At 43.0% G+C, this 18,263-nt stretch overlaps 3 protein-coding genes across 3 annotated transcripts in view; all 3 read right to left on the bottom strand.

Annotated features, from left to right (window-relative positions):
• Positions 1–3,687, bottom strand: part of LOC138980825 (snake venom metalloproteinase BaP1-like) — a 29,099-nt gene extending 25,412 nt beyond the window's left edge. The window contains exon 1 of the mRNA XM_070353709.1: positions 3,666–3,687. Coding sequence (XP_070209810.1) covers positions 3,666–3,687 — 22 coding nt within the window. The remainder of the gene's footprint in view (positions 1–3,665) is intronic.
• A 1,866-nt stretch (positions 3,688–5,553) lies between these two features.
• Positions 5,554–18,263, bottom strand: part of LOC138979689 (uncharacterized) — a 47,190-nt gene continuing 34,480 nt past the window's right edge. Inside the window, exon 15 of the transcript XR_011460096.1 lies at positions 5,554–6,104. The gene's annotated coding sequence lies outside the window, so the exon portion shown is untranslated. The remainder of the gene's footprint in view (positions 6,105–18,263) is intronic.
• LOC138980823 (uncharacterized) overlaps positions 5,554–18,263 on the bottom strand; it is a 17,975-nt gene continuing 5,265 nt past the window's right edge. The window contains exons 4-12 of the mRNA XM_070353708.1: positions 17,416–17,477; positions 15,109–15,245; positions 14,538–14,572; positions 14,071–14,176; positions 12,600–12,761; positions 12,392–12,460; positions 10,926–11,070; positions 9,647–9,763; positions 5,554–8,402 (exon numbers count right to left, since the gene is read on the bottom strand). Of these exons, the coding sequence (XP_070209809.1) occupies positions 7,740–8,402; positions 9,647–9,763; positions 10,926–11,070; positions 12,392–12,460; positions 12,600–12,761; positions 14,071–14,176; positions 14,538–14,572; positions 15,109–15,245; positions 17,416–17,477 (1,496 nt within the window). The 3' untranslated portion in view covers positions 5,554–7,739. The remainder of the gene's footprint in view (positions 8,403–9,646; positions 9,764–10,925; positions 11,071–12,391; positions 12,461–12,599; positions 12,762–14,070; positions 14,177–14,537; positions 14,573–15,108; positions 15,246–17,415; positions 17,478–18,263) is intronic.

The raw sequence follows: 18,263 nt of genomic DNA, 5'->3' as shown, positions 1-18,263 counted from the left end.
TAATCGCTTTAAAAAGTTCTTGGAAAATAGTGAGTTAAATGATATGTGGAGGTTATTCTGGCCACAGGAAAGGGAATTTACGTGGTCAAGAAAAAATCCTTTCATTGCTCGCAGATTGGATTACATTTTTGTTTCCGACTCTGTGCTAAATAATATTAGAGACTGTAATATATGTTCCGTTGCACAATCCGACCATAGGTCGGTTAACATAACATATAAATTATGTTCATTTCAGCGTGGTCCATCATATTGGAAATTTAATGATAGTTTGTTAAAGGATCATATCTTTGTTGATGAATTGAATTTGATGTTGGAAGAATTTGAGATACAAGATGAAATAATGGAGGATCACGTAAAATGGGACTTGTGTAAGATTAAAATAAGAGAATTTTGTATTCGGTACAGTAAGGAAAAAAATAGATGTAAGTTTAATAGACATGGGGAATTGTTGGAAAATTTGAATAGGATTGACAAAGCCCTTGTTTTAGATCAAGATAATAACGAATTGTTGATGGAAAAAGATAAAGTAAAAGCTGAACTGGAAATTTATTCAATACAGGAAGCTAAGGGAGCCCAAACTAGGTCCCGAATTAAATTTATTGAAGAAGGAGAAAAAAATACAAAGTATTTTCTCAATATGGAAAAAACACACTCAAACGCGAAAATTATGGATCGTCTTGCTAAAGCAGATGGTCAGGTGATAACAAATCAGGATGATATTTTGACTGAACAAGTCCAGTTTTTTAGAAGGAGATACGAAAAAAATATTGAGTTTGATGAAAATTTGGTTGAACAGTTTTTGGATGGTGTTGAAGTTCCTCAATTAACAGAACAGCAGAAGACTGGAATTGATAGTCCGATCACTTTAACAGAATTGTCGACATCCTTAAAAAATATGAAAAACGGTTCCTCCCCTGGATGTGATGGTATTACAACCTCCTTTATGAAGTTCTTCTGGTGTAAAATAAAATACATGGTATTGAATTCCTTTCATGCATCTTTTTTAAAGGGAGAATTAACCGTCACACAAAAACGGGCAATAATGATATTAATTCATAAGGGTAAACAGTTCCTGAGGGACGACTTGAATAATTGGCGATCAATTTCATTATTAAACACTGATCATAAAATATTGGCGAAGACTCTTTCAGATCGCCTATCTAAAGTTATTTTAGATATTATGGTTTTTTGAAGGGTCGAACCATTAATTCAGCGATCTGGCAAATAGACGATTTAGTGTCGTATGTAAACGAATATAATAAACCTGGGTTCCTTGTAGCACTGGACTATAAAGCTGCATTTGACACGATTTCCAAAGAGTATATTGTGTATGCATTTAAACGATTAAATTTTGGTGCCGTCTTTGTAAGATGGGTAGAGATTCTATTGTATAAATCGGAAAGTTGTATCAATTTTATGGGCTGGTTATCGGAATGTATTGAATTGAACGCAGGTATCAGACAGGGCTGTTCTTTTTCACCGATGGCCTTCATCCTTGCATTAGAATTGTTGGCCTTGAAAATTCGAAATGATGGTTCAATTAAGGGTCTGCCTCTGCCGAAAGAAACTAATGATAATTATGATATGTTCTTCAAGATATTATTATATGCTGATGATGTGACCCTATTTCTGAACGATATGGATGAGTTAAAAAAACGCATTAACGCTTGTTACCTATTTTTCCAAATTCTCTGGTTTGGGAATGAATAGACAAAAAACTGAAATCATGGCCTTGGGCAGTAATAAATATGGTAATGAAAATGAGTGCGGGTTAAGGTGGACTACAAAAGTGAAGATTTTGGGAATTTATTTCAGTAGCTCCTCATCGGTCTCTGAGATTGAAGAAAACTGGACAAGCCGTATTGAAAATATACGACGCAACATTGTAAAATGGTTTAAACGAAATTGTAGTATCATGGGGAAAATATGCATAGTGAAATCTCTTTTGTTATCGCAGATTATTTATCCGTTGCAAGCACTGGTAATACCCGAAAAGGTATTGACTGAGATAAATACTATGTTTTACAGATTTATTTGGAAAAAACGATTTTCAAACACTAAGGCATTTGAGAAAGTTAAAAGAAAAGTGATGTGTCAAGAGTTTCCTGATGGGGGTTTAAAAATGATTGATGTCATTGATATGCAGTCCTCTTGTTTGTTGTCCTGGGCGGCAAATTTATTGAACGAAAAGCAGGAAAGATGGAAACAGATACCGATACATATGTTTTCGAAGCTTGGTGAAAGGTTGTGTTGCTTCCAATCTAACACCACGGTAAAATTTTTTAAAGGATTGGGATTAATTAAAAATGTATTTTGGAAACAAGTTTTAATTTGTTGGTTGAAAAATAAGGACATGATTCAGAGAGCAGTAGGTGGAGACATGTTATTAAGTGATACGTGTTTATGGAACAGCAGTGATATAATCTATTGCGGCCAAACCTTGTTTTTAGCGACTGGATTAAAGCAGGCGTTTGTCGAGTAAAGGATGTATATGTTGGTAATGAGATTGTGCCCTTTAATATTATGCAGCAGAAGGTTGGATGTAAGCCCACAAGATTCTTTGAATATAGGGTGATTTGTACAGCAGTTAAAGCAGCAACACTACGCTCTGCACATTAAGTTGACCCGTGTACGTCCCGGCCCGGAGTCGAACCCGCGACCCTAGGCCGATCACAAGTCCAGTGCTCTACCACCTGAGCTATGCCCGGTCCCCCCTGAAGATCTTCGGAACCCTCCGTAGCTTAATTTAGACGCGACTGTTCGTCAGCCATGAAACTAACGGCAACAAAGAAGGGAAGTAAGCCTTGAAAGGTTTACGGGAGTTGTCTGCCCCATGATCCAAAGCAAGTTCCGGTTATAACCATCAGAAAACAATAAATTGTGCGTTCTTACGACCATTGAGGTCTGCACTCTGTTAATGACTTTGTTATTATCATTCTCTTCAAGCCTCTCTGTCTAATAAGTCGAGCCAAAATGGACTACGTTCAGCCTGTGTACATTTTCTTCTGTGATGTGACTATTGGATGACGTCGTCGAACCTTCGTTGACTAAGCTAATTTGAATGGAAGCTCGCGGCATCTATTCTGATAATCATCGCTCCACGGCTATCGCCAGTTGTCTCTCTGACCGGACACGAAAGTCCTACGCGAATCTATCAAAACAAGAATACAGAGTTATCTCCCATATGTTGTTCCCGAGCAGTGTTCGCGAGACGAAAATGATTGCAGATTGGCCGACTTTGACACTTCTGTTCTTCACAGTTATGATAAAGACATCAAAACAAGTCGAAATTTTGGGACTGCTGCCGAGAGGAGACCGTAATATATGGTTGCATCACTGTCAACAAAATCGTCTGCTCCAGCGAGCGCCGAAACCAAACGGTTGTTTATCACGTGACACTTATGCCATATTTAGAGTTGTTTGCACACTAAATACAGCCGCGAAAAATAGCTCGCTTGAAACTGTCTTCCATATCAATTCCTTTGTAATTTAAAAATTACACAACAGCATGAAAAATCATTATCGACGATCGCGAATCTGCTTACATCCATAACACATTACGAAAATATGTAACTATGTAAAAAAAAAAAAAAATCGATTTCCTCGCCAGACAAGGAAAACCAAGGCATCCTGTCAGGGATAGAATAAGCCGAACTCATTTTGACCTGAGGTCAGGATGCGCGCCATCTTGTTAGCGTAGGTGACCTAAATGAGTGAGTGAATGCGCTACAGGGCGATGCTTCTCTCTGATCTTGGAAACAAAAGAATAGTACAGAAGCGCCGCCTGGCGGCAAGACTGTCTCGATCGCCATCTGTGACGCGGCAGCGTAGTAGCCGCACCACGTACACAGACAAAGGAAATAACTCAGTGGAAGTAATCCAAACAGCCCTTCAAAGAGTGCTCTATCTTTGCATTGATTACAATATCTAAATATGGTTTTAATATGCTTTTTTTTCTACATTTGCAGCAGTATTATTTGTGATGCAGAATTTTGTGGAGAACTTTGGAGTCAATCTGAAAGGTTTTTTAATCATTTTTTTTTTTAGGTAGGCCCCCTATTATTTTTTTTAAGTCGGTGAGGGTAAAACCAGTGCCATACGTGTAGGTCATGCTGAACGTGTGTTTATGCAAACTGACATAAACAGAGTTTAATTTACTTATGTACCAACGTACAAAAGCTTTGTAAAGCACAGGGGACACTTCGCTAGAGTGTGTTGTTGTCCAAATTTTTTTACATGTGGCCTCACATTATGTTTTTATTATCATTTTATCAGCATTTTAATCAGCATTTTTATCAGCATTTTTATCAGCATTTTTATCAGCATTTTTATCAGCATTTTTATTTGCATTTTTATTTGCATTTCATCTGCATTTTTATCAGCAATTTTGTCAGCATTTAGTCTACCCAGTTGTAACGAGGGTTTGCTGACCTTGCCTGTTTTTAGTAAAAATAAGTTCTCTTTTCTTGTCTTGATACCCGCTACCAACGTCAAAGAAACAGAAACAAAGCCATTATAAAACCGTTCTGAAAAAGTAGAGGGGATTTCTCCACTCAAGCTGTATCGGCGTATGTTGAAGGCCGGACCATTGGTTAGTATGGGCGTGCGTGCTTACGGGGGCTTTTGCATGGCAAAACAATCGGTATTGTAGTCCGGTTTCCATTGTCTTGTTTGAAAGCAGAGCATTTATTTACAGGTCACAATTTCCCGACTGAGTACAAGCTGAGCCTGACAATGACGTCATGTGTCTGACGCTAAACACTTGTGACTTGATTAAGTTGAATGTACCAGAATCTATGTGATGAATCGCGCGTTTGCACGCGCGCGCGCGCGTGTGTGTGTGTGTGTGTGTGTGTGTGTGTGTGTGTGTGTATGTGTGTGCGTGCGTGTGCGTCTGCGTGCGTGCGTGCGTGAGTGCGTGTTTGTGTGTGTGTAAGTTTTTTCAGTGTGTGTGTGTGTGTGTGTGTGTGTGTGTGTATATGTATGTGTATGTATGTATATGTGTGTCTGTATGTGTGTGTGTGTGTGTGCGTGGGGGGGGGGGGGGGGGGGGGTGACGGATTTGATTAGACTTTTTGCTTGCTTGTATGTTTTTCACTGAAGAATATACGAGAATGGATGAATTTATAAGCCATGTTTTACTTTAAATTAAATACACGTGAGAGAGAAATTCAGACAGACAGACAGACAGACAGACAGAGGCAGAGAGAAAGAGAGAGAGAGAGAGAGAGAGAGAGAGAGAGAGAGAGAGAGAGAGAGAGAGACTTATATAACACACACAGAGACAAACAAAGAGACAGGCAGATGAATAGAGACAGAGAAAGACAGAGACAGAGAAAGACAGAGACAGAGAAAGACAGAGACAGAGGGAAAGACAGAGACAGAGAAAGACAGAGAGAGAGAGACAGAGACAGAGGGAAAGACAGAGAGAGAGAAAGACAGAGACAGGATATTCACACATTGTGAACATTTGAAAACTAATCACAAACTTAACTCACGTGACAGGAAATCTCAAAAGTAACATGCACATTCACGCATAAAAACCACCACATGTTAGTTTCATCAGATAGCAGCTTTATTCATATTAAGCCCACACCTATAACACAAAAATATATTTCTCACAAGAACAGAATATGAAGATTGTATTTAGCTCAGAGCATATTGTTTAGGTGTAGATGCTTATCGTTTCAAGTCATCATACAAGAATCAATAAACGAATTTGAGCAAAACCGTCAAGACATGGATTTCAGGTTGAGCAGAGATTTCTTCATCATATATTAAATTGCATTGGCTGAGGTAAATGAGCAAATCAGTTCCCTTTGAATCACAGGTTCGACATCATCACCGTCAATACATGACAAAAGTATTATATACGTTGTATATATATATATATATATATATATATATAAAAATTAAATAAATAAATGATTGCATTTGAAGTCCTTCAAAACTCATATTTATTTCAACAAAAAGAATAATTTAAAAAAATAAAATAATGAAATTAGTTACTATTTATACAGAAACGCTTCGACAACGACAACAGATTAATTTGCGAGAGATTTTCGATGTGCGAGCTTTTTTCCTGTATGTTGCAGAAGAGTCACCTTCCTAGAAAAGTCTGCAACATCGGTTTTTGTGATTTTTGGCTCACGTAAGTGTAGCCTATGCGATGGTAAACTCTGTCTGTCTGTGCGTGCGTGCGTGCGTGCGTATGTATGTATGTGTGTATGTCTGTGGTAGAAACTTTAACATTTTTGGCTAAACACCGAAATACTCATTTCACGTGGTTAATTTTCAAGCACCATCTTCAAATTATTGAAGCAATGATCAACATTGTGTCGGCATGTGTGTAGTTAAAGCGTGTATCCAAAGAAAACGGGTGGTGGGGGGTTTTGAAGGGGTACAAGCAGTTGACTGGTTTGTGTCGTGTTTGGCATGCAGACGGCAGGTCAGGTGTCAAGATCAGGTCAGGGGTCGCGCGAAGGATTGTGGTCCAGTTCTCACCTCGCCGATTCGCCGGGGAAGACGATTTCATGTTGTTCGGTTTCTAAGCTCCAGAAAAGTAAATAAAGAAGATACCAAAGGGAGATTTCCTACAATTTGATCTGCACAGCGTGTTTCCAATGTCCACGCGAGGAAGAGCTGTCGAAAGCGCGGCAGTCAGTGTCGATCTTGCAGCCGTATCCCGGTAAGTTCAGAGACAGATCTAGTGTCTCCCACTCTCATAACGTGTCACCTACTGTTAATCCGTTTTGTTTTAATTTCTTTTTATTTCAGCAGACACGAATGTCAAACACAGTGCTAGGCAGTCACCTCTAGTGAAATGAGTTGATCTAAAGTGCCTGTAATGTTTGGATGTCTTTGCTCGTGGTTCGATTTATGTGAATTTCAAGACTTGCAGTAGAGTCTCAAGTTAAGTTTACTCTGCCCGAAAAAAACTGTCCACCATTTACTTGAACATGCAGATATAAGGAAACAGAATGAATCTGTTCTCAAAGTCAAAATGATCACGATTTTTTCCTCAGATTCAAAACATGCACTGTCATGGTTTTGTCTGTACAATTTAGTAAGTCTTAAGTACTTTGCAACAACTTCCTTGAACGTGAAAGACAGTTTTTGAATGCTAGATCTGTATCGCGTTTCATTCCAGACTCGATCCTCTCTTTGATTGTAGATCTACTGTTTGCTGTTTACGCACTATCATATGATTCGCTATGTAACGTTTGGTAAGCTTACCTTGCAACAGCTTTCTTGTCTTTGTTGGCATTTCTGGCTGTGTTGACCGTCAGAATTATTTTAAGAACCAGGCTGCTGCAGTCGACATGTTTCGCATATTGTAGGGTCACCATGCTGCATAGGTAAAGTGGCTTGTATTTATAACCTGACTATTCTGTGTGTGTTACGGAGTGAGTGAGTTTGTGTTATGTTACTGTTTGTTGATTTCTTACGGGAGCCTTGAAGGCTTCGCCTCTTGTTGATTAATTTTGTTCTTCAGTTTCAAGGGTCAAAAAACATTCTAGGGCAAGGCCGAACAACAAATCAGGTCTGTCGTGGCATCGGAAACATTGACTTTTTTCCCTTTAGCCTAATCATCATAGTTGTGCCTCCTGCCCCGCCTACGACTCCTGTAGCTGAAGCAGGCCTGACAGCAGGGAGGGATGTAGTGGTAGTAATACCATATCCTAATACACTTGTAGTAGACGCGCTTCCAACAGCGCGTGCAGGCTCTGGGGAGCGGTCTAGGGGGGGGTGGGGGCGGGGGTATTAAGCTCCGCTGCGGCCGTCGCTTCGTTGGCTTCGGCTGGACTAGTGGACTGTGTAGTGGGACCTTGCGTAGTTGATGCTTCGTTGGCTTCGGCTGGCACGGTTGGGGACTCCGTAGTTTCGGCTTGCGTAGTTGGGGCTTCAGTAGTAGGGGCTTGCGTGGTTTGAGCTTCTGTTGTCGGAACTTGCGTAGTAGGTGCTACAGTGGTAGGGGCTTGCGTAGTAGGAGCTTCTGTGGTAGGGGCTTGCGTAGTAGGAGCGTCAGTGGTAGGGGCTTGCGTAGTAGGAGCTTCAGTGGTAGGGGCTTGCGTAGTAGGAGCGTCAGTGGTAGGGGCTTGCGTAGTAGGAGCTGCAGTGGTAGGGGCTTGCGTAGTAGGAGCTTCAGTGGTAGGGGCTTGCGTAGTTGGTGCTGCAGTGGTAGGGGCTTGCGTAGTTGGTGCTACAGTGGTAGGGGCTTGCGTAGTAGGAGCTTCAGTGGTAGGGGCTTGCGTACTAGGAGCTTCAGTGGTAGGGGCTTGCGTAGTAGGAGCTTCTGTTGTTGGAGCTTGCGTAGTCGGAGCTGCAGTTGTGGGTCCATCAAAGGTGGCAGAAGCCTGACTTACGGTAGCGGCATCCTCGCACAGCCCGCGAGAACAGATCTGAAATTGTTTAAAGAATAATATTTTTACTTCGTTAACATATTTTTGTCTGTGTTTCTTTTTCATGACTGTCTGTTGTGTGTGTCTGTCCGCCTGTCTCTTTCTCTGTCTCTCTGTCCATTTCTGAAATCGTATCATGATGTCATCACCAAGACTAAAATACTCCAATCCTATATAAGCTCAAATCAAACAATGGCATCTTCTTCTTCTTCTTCTTCTTCTTCTTCTTCTGCGTTCGTGGGCTGAAACACTCGTGCTTTTTGCACGAGTGGAATTTTACGTGTATGACCGTTTTTTACCCCGCCATTTAGGCAGCCATACGCCGTTTTTGGAGGAAGCATGCTGGGTATTTTCGTGTTTCTATAACCCACCGAACTCTGACATGGATTACAGGGTCTTTTTCGTGCGCATTTGTTCTTGTGCTTGCGTGTACACACGGGGGTGTTAGGACACCGAGGATCGAGAGTCTGCACACAAAGTTGACTCTGAGAAATAAATCTCTCGCCGAACGTGGGGACGAACTCACGCTGACAGCGGCCAACTGGATACAAATCCAGCGCGCTACCGACTGAGCTACATCCCCGCCCACAATGACATCAAAGCTGTATGAGGTCAATACTCATTTTCTTGGTAGCTCAGTGGATATTTTAGTAGTGATGGATGCCACAAGGTCATGCTGTGACCTTGACATTGGACGAAAACAAGCCAAATTCTCGCTATGTCTGCTAATCACAAACAAAGTTCTACACGCGTCTGAAACTTGGAGGCTTTTGGTTCAAAAACATCGTTGAAAACTTCAGCTCAAAGCTTCTATGAAATTGATACAGCTGTGAAGATGATCCACCAATATGGGATCATGTCGGGAGATCATCAAACCCTAGAAGTGTGCAAAGTTTCAAAGCTTTAGCATCAAAAACGTCCGAGATAACCTCAACTTTAAGTTTTCATGAAACAAATATAACCCCAATGTGACCCTACACTTTAACGAGCGTGAATTAAGCTAGGATTAATTCAGGTGATTACGGAACACTTGAAGTGTGCAATGTTTCAAAGATCTGGCATCAAAAACCTCAATGTTAAGTATAAAAAGACCAAACAATACTGTACTCACGTGTTTGACGAAGACGATACGAATAACACAACTGAAACTGGTTTCACTCAAAAACTTAACCACTCAATGTTAAGAGCTTTGTTCACGGACGGACACTCAATACTGAAGACTGAAAGATTACTCAAGAACTCACCTTGTCCATACCACAGGAGGTGCCCTCAAAAGGAAGGACGTACCGGCACTGATTTACTTCGTCAGGTAAGTCACACAGCATACCGATGCATATGTCTTCTTCTTCGAAGTTGTTGAACTGGTGAAAAGAAAGCAGTACTTTGCACACAACTGGTGAAAGCAAATCAGTACTTTGCACACAACTGGTGAAAGCAAATCAGTATTTTGCACACAACTGGTGAAAGACAACAGTACCTTGTACAGAACGGTTGAAGGTAGTGCAGTGTTTTGCACACAACTGGTAAAAGCAAATCAGTACTTTGCACACAACTGGTGAAAGACAACAGTACCTTGTACAGAACGGTTGAAGGTAGTGCAGTGTTTTGCACACAACTGGTAAAAGCAAATCAGTACTTTGCACACAACTGGTGAAAGACAACAGTACCTTGTACAGAACGGTTGAAGGTAGTGCAGTGTTTTGCACACAACTGGTAAAAGCAAATCAGTACTTTGCACACAACTGGTGAAAGACAACAGTACCTTGTACAGAACGGTTGAAGGTAGTGCAGTGTTTTGCACACAACTGGTAAAAGCAAATCAGTACTTTGCACACAACTGGTGAAAGACAACAGTACCTTGTACAGAACGGTTGAACGTAGTGCAGTGTTTTGCTCACAACTGGTGAAAGCAAATCAGTATTTTGCACAAAGATGGTGAATTTAAAGCGGTATTGTGCCCAAATATGTGAATGTCAAGCAGTATTTTGCACACAAGTGGTGAAAGTAAAGCAGTAATTTGCACAAAACTGGTTAAAAAAAAAGCAATAAATTGCACAAAAATAGTGAAAGAAAAGCAGTAATTTGCACATAACTGGTTAAAAAAAAAGCAGTAAATTGCACAAAAATAGTGAAAGAAAAGCAGTAATTTGCACATAACTGGTTAAAAAAAGCAGTAAATTGCACATAAATAGTGAAAGAAAAGCAGTAATTTGCACATAACTGGTTAAAAAAAAAGCAGTAAATTGCACAAAAATAGTGAAAGAAAAGCAGTAATTTGCACATAACTGCTGAAAATAAAGAACTAATTTGTACATGGTTAGAGGACAGCAGTATTTTGCACGCAACGGCTGCTTAAAGTTAAATTGTGTACGAAACTAACGAAAATAAACAGTTATTTTCTACAACGTTTAGTCTGTTTTGGCGATATTCCTGTACGGTGTTTTTCACGTGGGTAGCATAACATATAATAACTAAAAGTACCTTCCAGCAAAATCAGTCAAGGATGACAAAAAAGCAACATACATTGGCGGGATCGCAGAAAGAGCTTCTGGTATCGTTGATAGCCTGCTGACATTGCTTGTCACGGTCGGTGATCAGCTCATAGTTGAAATCAGTGAAGGGTAACGCCACGGAGGCAGCGGTCTCGGCAGGTAACGTGCAGGTCGTGCTGAAACGAGATCGGTATTATAAATATGAATATGAATATACAGTCGAGCCTGTCTATCACGACCACTACTTATGCGTTCGTGGGCTCAAACTCCCACGTACACTCGACGTGTTTTTGCACGAGTGAATTTGTACGTGTATGGCCGTTTTTACCCCGCCATTCAGGCAGCCATACGCTGCTTTCGGAGGCAGCATGCTGGGTATTTTCGTGTTTCTATAACCCACCGAATTATGCCATGGATTACAGGATCTGTTCCGTGCGCACTTGGTCTTGTGCTTGCGTGTACACACGAAGGGGATAAGCCACAAGCAGGTCTGCAGATAAGTTGACCTGGGAGATCGGAAAAATCTCCACCTTAACCCACCGGGATTCGTACCCACGACCCTCAGCTTTGGAGGCCGGCGTCTTACCACCAAGCCATCGCGCCCGTCAAGGGGGACAACCAAACGTGGCCCTTGTGAACAGCCAGTTGTTATGGGCAGGTGAATTATGTAGGAAAGAACACTGTCAAGTTTTCTGTGAGGCGAAATAAAATAAAAATAAAATAAAAGGAATAAAGGAAGATAACACAAACGGAACGAAAAGACTCATGTGTGAGACAACCTGCCGCCCACGCTTAAAACAAGATCAGTATTTCACTGTTACGAATTCTTCTTCTTCTTCGTTCATGGGCTGAAACTCCCACGTTCACTCATGTTTTTGCACAAGTGTATGACCGTTTTTACCTCGCCATTTAGGCAGCCATACGCCGCTTTCGGGGGTGAAATGTTACGAATAGGCATGACAACACGTGGGTGGGGAAAATGGACGAGCTGGGTAGGAGATGGGGGAGGGTGGGGCGCGGGGGGGAGGGGGGGGGGGTCTAAGGAATGGGGTATAAGTAGGTATGATTGGTAATGTCGGACATGAACATATACAGGTTAATACACTGACAGATAGGTTTTGAAAGAATCGACACTGGCATTCGTATAATTCAGAGATGTTTCCAACCCTCCCCCCCCCCTCCCCAACCTAAGTACCTACCCTGCCAGGTAAGTTTTGAAGGAAGCCACACTGCATCCAGAGAATTCAGAGATGTTTCCAACTCTTCCTCTCCCCAACCCAAGTACCTACCCTGCCAGGTAAGTTTTGAAGGAAGCCACACTGCATCCAGAGAATTCAGAGATGTTTCCAACCCTCTCCCTCCCCAACCCAAGTACCTACCCGGCCAGGTAATCTCTGAAGGATTCCACACTGCATTCGGAGAATTCAAGGATATTTCCAACCCTCCCTCTCCCCCTCGATCCCCCTCCCCCTCCCCCTCCCCAACCCAAGTACCTACCCTGCCAGGTAAGTTTTGAAGGCAGCCACACTGCATCCAGAGAATTCAGAGATGTTTCCAACCCTCTCCCTCCCCAACCCAAGTACCTACCCTGCCAGGTAAGTTTTGAAGGAAGCCACACTGCATCCAGAGAATTCAAGGATATTTCCAACCCTCCCTCTCCCCCTCGATCCCCCTCCCCCTCCCCCTCCCCAACCCAAGTACCTACCCTGCCAGGTAAGTTTTGAAGGCAGCCACACTGCAGGCAGAGAATTCAAAGATGTTTCGTGGCGTGGCGGGATCCTGGGTGGGAACTAAGAGACTGGGCGTCATCACGTTCTGAAGATTGGGTGGACACGCGTTGCCTGTGCCGTCGTGCGGAGCGCTCAGTCTGAAATGGACAATGGTATTTTTGTTATTTTGAAAAGTCAGACGTTTTAATATCTTCCTACCTTTTAGTTTTTTAGTTTCTTTACTCTTTCCTTGCTACGGTTTTTTTTATTCTCGCTCATCTCTCGGCTTGTCGTTGTCAAGAACTCTTTTGTCAGATTTTAATTGGTAAATAATCGAAAATGTTGCATCTGTGTCGTTCTATTTATGTTTCTATTTATTTTTTATCATTATTATTATTTTCATTTTTTTTATGGTTTTTTTTTTGCATCTCTATCTCTGTCTGTGTGTCCGTCTTGTCTGTCTTTCTCACTGTAAGAAACTTAATTGAATAGTGTTTAGGGAAGGCTGAGGACAAAACACAATAAGATTGATGCTCAAAGACTCCATGTGCTCGCAGAGACAAGAAACAACAGTAAACAAACAAACAAACAAACAAACAAATAAACAAACAAACAAACAAACAAACAATCTCTCTCTCTCTCCCCCCCCCTCTCTCCCTCTCTCTCTCCCTCGCTCTCTCTCGCTCTCTCTCGCTCTCTCTCCCCCTCTCTCTTTCTCTCTCTATCTCTCCCTCTCTCCCCTCTTTCTCTCCCCCTCCCTCTCTCTCTCCGCTCTCTTTTTCTCTCCCCCTCTCTCTCTTTCTCTCTCTCTCCCCCCTCTATCTCTTTCCCCATCTCCCTCTCTCTCTCTCTCTCTTCCCTCTCTCTCTCTCTCTCTCCCCCTCTCTCTTTCTCTCTCCCCTCTCTCTCTCTCTCCCCCCTCTATCTCTTTCCCCATCTCTCTCTATCTCCCTCTCTCTCTCTCTCTCCCTCTCTCCCCCTCCCTCTCTCTCTCCGCTCTCTCTTTCTCTCCCCCTCTCTCTCTTTCTCTCTCTCTCCCCCCTCTCTCTCTTTCCCCATCTCCCTCCCTCTCTCTCTCTCCCTCTCTCTCTCTTTCTCTTTCTCTCTTTCTCTCTCTCCCTCCCTCCCTCCCTCCCTCCCTCCCTCTCTCTCTCTCTCTCTCTCCCTCTCTCTCTCTCTCCCCCCTCTATCTCTTTCCCCATCTCCATCTCTCTCCCTCTCTCTCTCTCTCTCCCTCTCTCCCCCTCCCTCTCTCTCTCCGCTCTCTCTTTCTCTCCCCCTCTCTCTCTTTCTCTCTCTCTCCCCCCTCTCTCTCTTTCCCCATCTCCCTCCCTCTCTCTCTCCCTCTCTCTCTCTCTTTCTCTCTCTCTCTTTCTCTCTCTCCCTCCCTCCCTCCCTCCCTCCCTCCCTCCCTCTCTCTCTCTCTCTCTCTCTCTCTCTCTCCCTCTCTCTCTCTCTCTCTCTCACGTGTGTCCCAGTTCGTGGGCAGCAATGTTGGCCACGTTGGACTTGGAGGAGTTCTCCACCACTGACGTGCTGCGTCCCGTACACACCTGGGCACTCTCTGCAACGCCTGTAACACGTCACGGGGCAACTACGTCATTAATCATGACGTCATCAATGCCATGTTGGTGGTTTTTTTAATCAAATGTGACGTCACCAATGTTATGTCTTTGCAGAGAAAACGTCATTTTTCAACACCTCAGAGATCAACAACGTCAATAAACATGACATCATCAATGGTTTTTCATGAAATGTTTCATAAAACGATTTAAACAATTAAATGTTTTAAGTAGGTATCAGCAACTGGATTTTTTTTTATTGTTCATCTTATTTACGTCAGCAAAAGTTTTGATATGTTTGAAGTCAGTTAAAAATGAAACAAAACGTCATAATCCAACAGGAATGCGTAAGAAGAAAATACTGTTTCTTACCGACCGCAGCACCTCCGTTGAAAGTGACATCATAACTGGAGAAACAAAACACAATTCATTTTACAAAGCATGCCCACGGTAATGTTTTACTGGTCATGTGATATTTCTATGAAAATATCGCCCCAAAGACGCCCAACTTTTTCTGCCTTTGAATAGTATTCTCACTGCTGCAAAAATTAACTAAATCAGTGAAACAATCGATGAGTTAATTAACGTATGTCTGCGAATTTCCTGGGACACGATGCATTCAGTCGATGTACAGTCTCTGAAAACTTTATTTAAATTATCGTTATTTTGCTTTATTTATTTTTGTCATATTATACGGATGTGTGTGTGTGTGTGTGTGTGTACGCACGCATGTGTGTGTGTGTATTGGTGTGCGTGGGTATGTGCGTGCGTGCGTGCGTGCGCGCGCGTGTGTGTGTGTGTGTGTGTGTGTGTACGCGTCTGTGGGTGTGTGACCGTGCGTGCGTGTGTGTGTGCGCGTCCGTGTGTGAGTTTGTATACGCGCGTGTGTGTCTGTGTGGGAGAGTTTCAAGAAAGTAGATATTGATACAAAATGTCCACTCACGCAGTGAATGCCATGTAATGATCGCTGGAGGGAAGATCGTCCTGTGGCTGTGTGGGGATCCAGGCAATGAAGTCATCCAGGTATGCCCGACCCTCTAGTTGACCATCTGTGTCTAGCGTTACAGCGCTGGCCGCAGACTGCACAGAATATTCACCAATTATTCAAAATTTAAAATAATGAGAAAACAATCCATGATGTTATTAAGAGCAGGGGCGGACGAGGGGGGGCACAGGGGGCACGTGCCCCCCCCCCCCCCGAAAAAAAAAGAAAAAAAAAGAAGAAGAAAAAAAAAAGATTTTTCTATGCTGATTCTATGACCATTTCTAAGTTCAAATGGCACCAGATGGCACCATTTTGCTTCTTTGGGTAAAAAAAATTTCCGGGGGGGCATGCCCCCGGACCCCCTAGCAAATTCGGGTGCTTCGCGCCCATCACATTCACTTTCGATTCAAAGTGCTCCCCCCCCCCCCCCCTTACAAAGCAACTGATCCGCCCCTGAAGAGTACACAATACAATAGACGAACTCAGAAATTAACTCTGTCGGGTTTGTATGGTTTGTGTACTTGGAGCTTCTGTTGTGGGAGCTTGCGTAGTTGACGGGTGTGTGTGGGTTGTGTACGTGGAGCTTCTGTTGTGGGAGCTTGCGTAGTTGACGGGTGTGTGTGGGTTGTGTACTTGGAGCTTCTGTTGTGGGAGTTTGCGTAGTTGACGGGTGTGTGTGGGTTGTGTACTTGGAGCTTCTGTTGTGGGAGTTTGCGTAGTTGACGGGTGTGTGTGGGTTGTGTACGTGGAGCTTCTGGTGTGGGAGTTTGCGTAGTTGACGGGTGTGTGTGGGTTGTGTACGTGGAGCTTCTGGTGTGGGAGTTTGCGTAGTTGACGGGTGTGTGTGGGTTGTGTACGTGGAGCTTTTGGTGTGGGAGTTTGCGTAGTTGACGGGTGTGTGTGGGTTGTGCACTTGGAGCTTCTGGTGTGGGAGCTTGCGTAGTTGACGGGTTTGTGCAGAGCGCTTTCTCTTGTTTTTATTGAGGCAAGTTTTGTTTTGTTTACACGTACTCCTTGTCCACGTGTTTCATACACATCCCTCGCTAGTGACTGGCCTATGATGTCACGTGAAAAAGTTCGACTCAATGAACATAAGGATATTCACACTTTCACAACCTATACAAACCCGACAGAGTTATTTCCGAAGATCGTCAATTAGCATCCAATGTGTGGACCTGCTAGCGCCTTAACACCCTTCGTGTGTACACGCAAGCACAAGACCAAGTGCGCACGGAAAAGATCCTGTAATCCATGTCAGAGTTCGGTGGGTTATAGAAGAATGAAAATACCCAGCATGCTTCCCCCGAACGCGGCGTATGGCGGGGTATAAACGGTCATACACGTAATTGCTGTGGGAGTTTCAGCCAATGAACGAAACAAACAAACAAACATACAAACAAACAAACAAACAAACATCCAATGAAATGAGGGCACTAAAAGTATTCAAAGAGATCACGTCCTCTAGGACCCCGCTCGCTGCTATCGTATTTACGTAAGTGACAGGCTGTATAAAGTACGCACAATTTATAAAATAGAATAAAATACACACAAAAAGGGCAAACCAAGCAAATAGGAAAATAATAACGAGAAAACACCAATGATTTAAGTATGAGTGTATACACAACACCATTTTCATTCAATGGGATCCATGGACTCAAGGTATTCAGATAGTCTTGGCCGTCTTGTTTCCCAGTTGATGCTATCGTCTCGAAGTTGGTAGAGGATAAATCTCTTCCTGCAAGAACTAGCCAGATACTGATGTGCCAACCGCGGGCTTCTCGGGACTGTGCAGTTTACATGGATACTCGTTCAACACAAAACAACAACAAGCAAACAATAAACAAACAAACAAACAAGCAAGATCAGCGACACCTCCCATTGCCGTAAAGGCGACACTACTTTCCCTTCATAAAATCCTGTTGACCAAAATAAATGTTTCATGTTTTGTCTTTGGAACAAAAGTTGAGTAAGGGTAGTAAACGATTTCGTGGAGAAGTTGGAGTTTTTGAACCCTTTCACTGCCAGATGTAATAACACAAAATCGGGTCAGCAGTTATATTTAGTCATGAGAATGAGGTATCCTACTAAGCCATTGGCTAGTATTTGTGTGTCAGCAGTGACGCAGCATTTCTGGAAAATTCCTGAACGGAGAAGACGGTTTTACCCGTCCTAAGGCGCTGCGGATGCACAGGCACAGGACGGGTATACCCGTCTTAAGGCAGTCAAGGGGTGAATCAATTAATCGACCTTGATTTAATGACTGACCTCAACAACGTAGAGACTTGTGATCGGGACCTTGATGTCCAGTGTCTGGTCCACGGTTTTCACTGAGGCGTAGATGTTGTTCAACTGTCAGTGTAAAAATTACGTCAAATAAAGTCATTTTGTGAATGTTAAAAGAAACACGCTGAAGCCATCATAATCATCATCATCATCAGCAGCAGCAGCAGCAGCAGCAACATCACCACCACCATCATCATCATCACCATCATCATCATCATCATCATCATCATCATCTTCTTCTTCTTTTTTCCATCAGCACAATCATCATCATCATCATCATCATCTTCTTTTTTTTCATCATCATCATCATCATCATCATCATCATCATCATCATCATCATCTTCTTTCCATCATCATCATCATCATCATCATCTTTTTTCATCATCATCATCATCATCATCATCATCATCATCATCATCATCATCATCGGTAGTGCAGAAGAAGAAACCCTTCTCCAGGCTGTTGGGGGCAGTCGACAGGAGAAGAGAGAGAGAGAGAAAATGTAAGTTTTACGACCTCGCGGCAAAGCCATTAGGCGCATGTTACACGGGAAAACCCGGCTTTGTATGAAAATAAAAAATAAAAATGCGGGGGGGGGGGGGGGGGGATGTAGACAGCTGGCTGCCGGATGCTAGAGGAGACCTGAAATGGGCTAGGGACTGGGTTGGGTCGTCTTGGGTCAGTGCTGAAATGGTTACTTTATTGGCTGTTGGCCGAACGGACACCCGGGCTTCATATTTTTGCATGCATGTATTCGTGTTTCCAAGGCCTGAGGCTTTCGCTGTGACCCTGGGATCTTTATCGTGCGCATGCGAGCACACGGGGGTGTT

The sequence above is a fragment of the Littorina saxatilis genome, linkage group LG11, assembly GCF_037325665.1.
Source record: "Littorina saxatilis isolate snail1 linkage group LG11, US_GU_Lsax_2.0, whole genome shotgun sequence".
Lineage (NCBI taxonomy): Eukaryota > Metazoa > Mollusca > Gastropoda > Littorinimorpha > Littorinidae > Littorina > Littorina saxatilis.
This window is presented reverse-complemented; position numbering and strand designations above follow the sequence as displayed.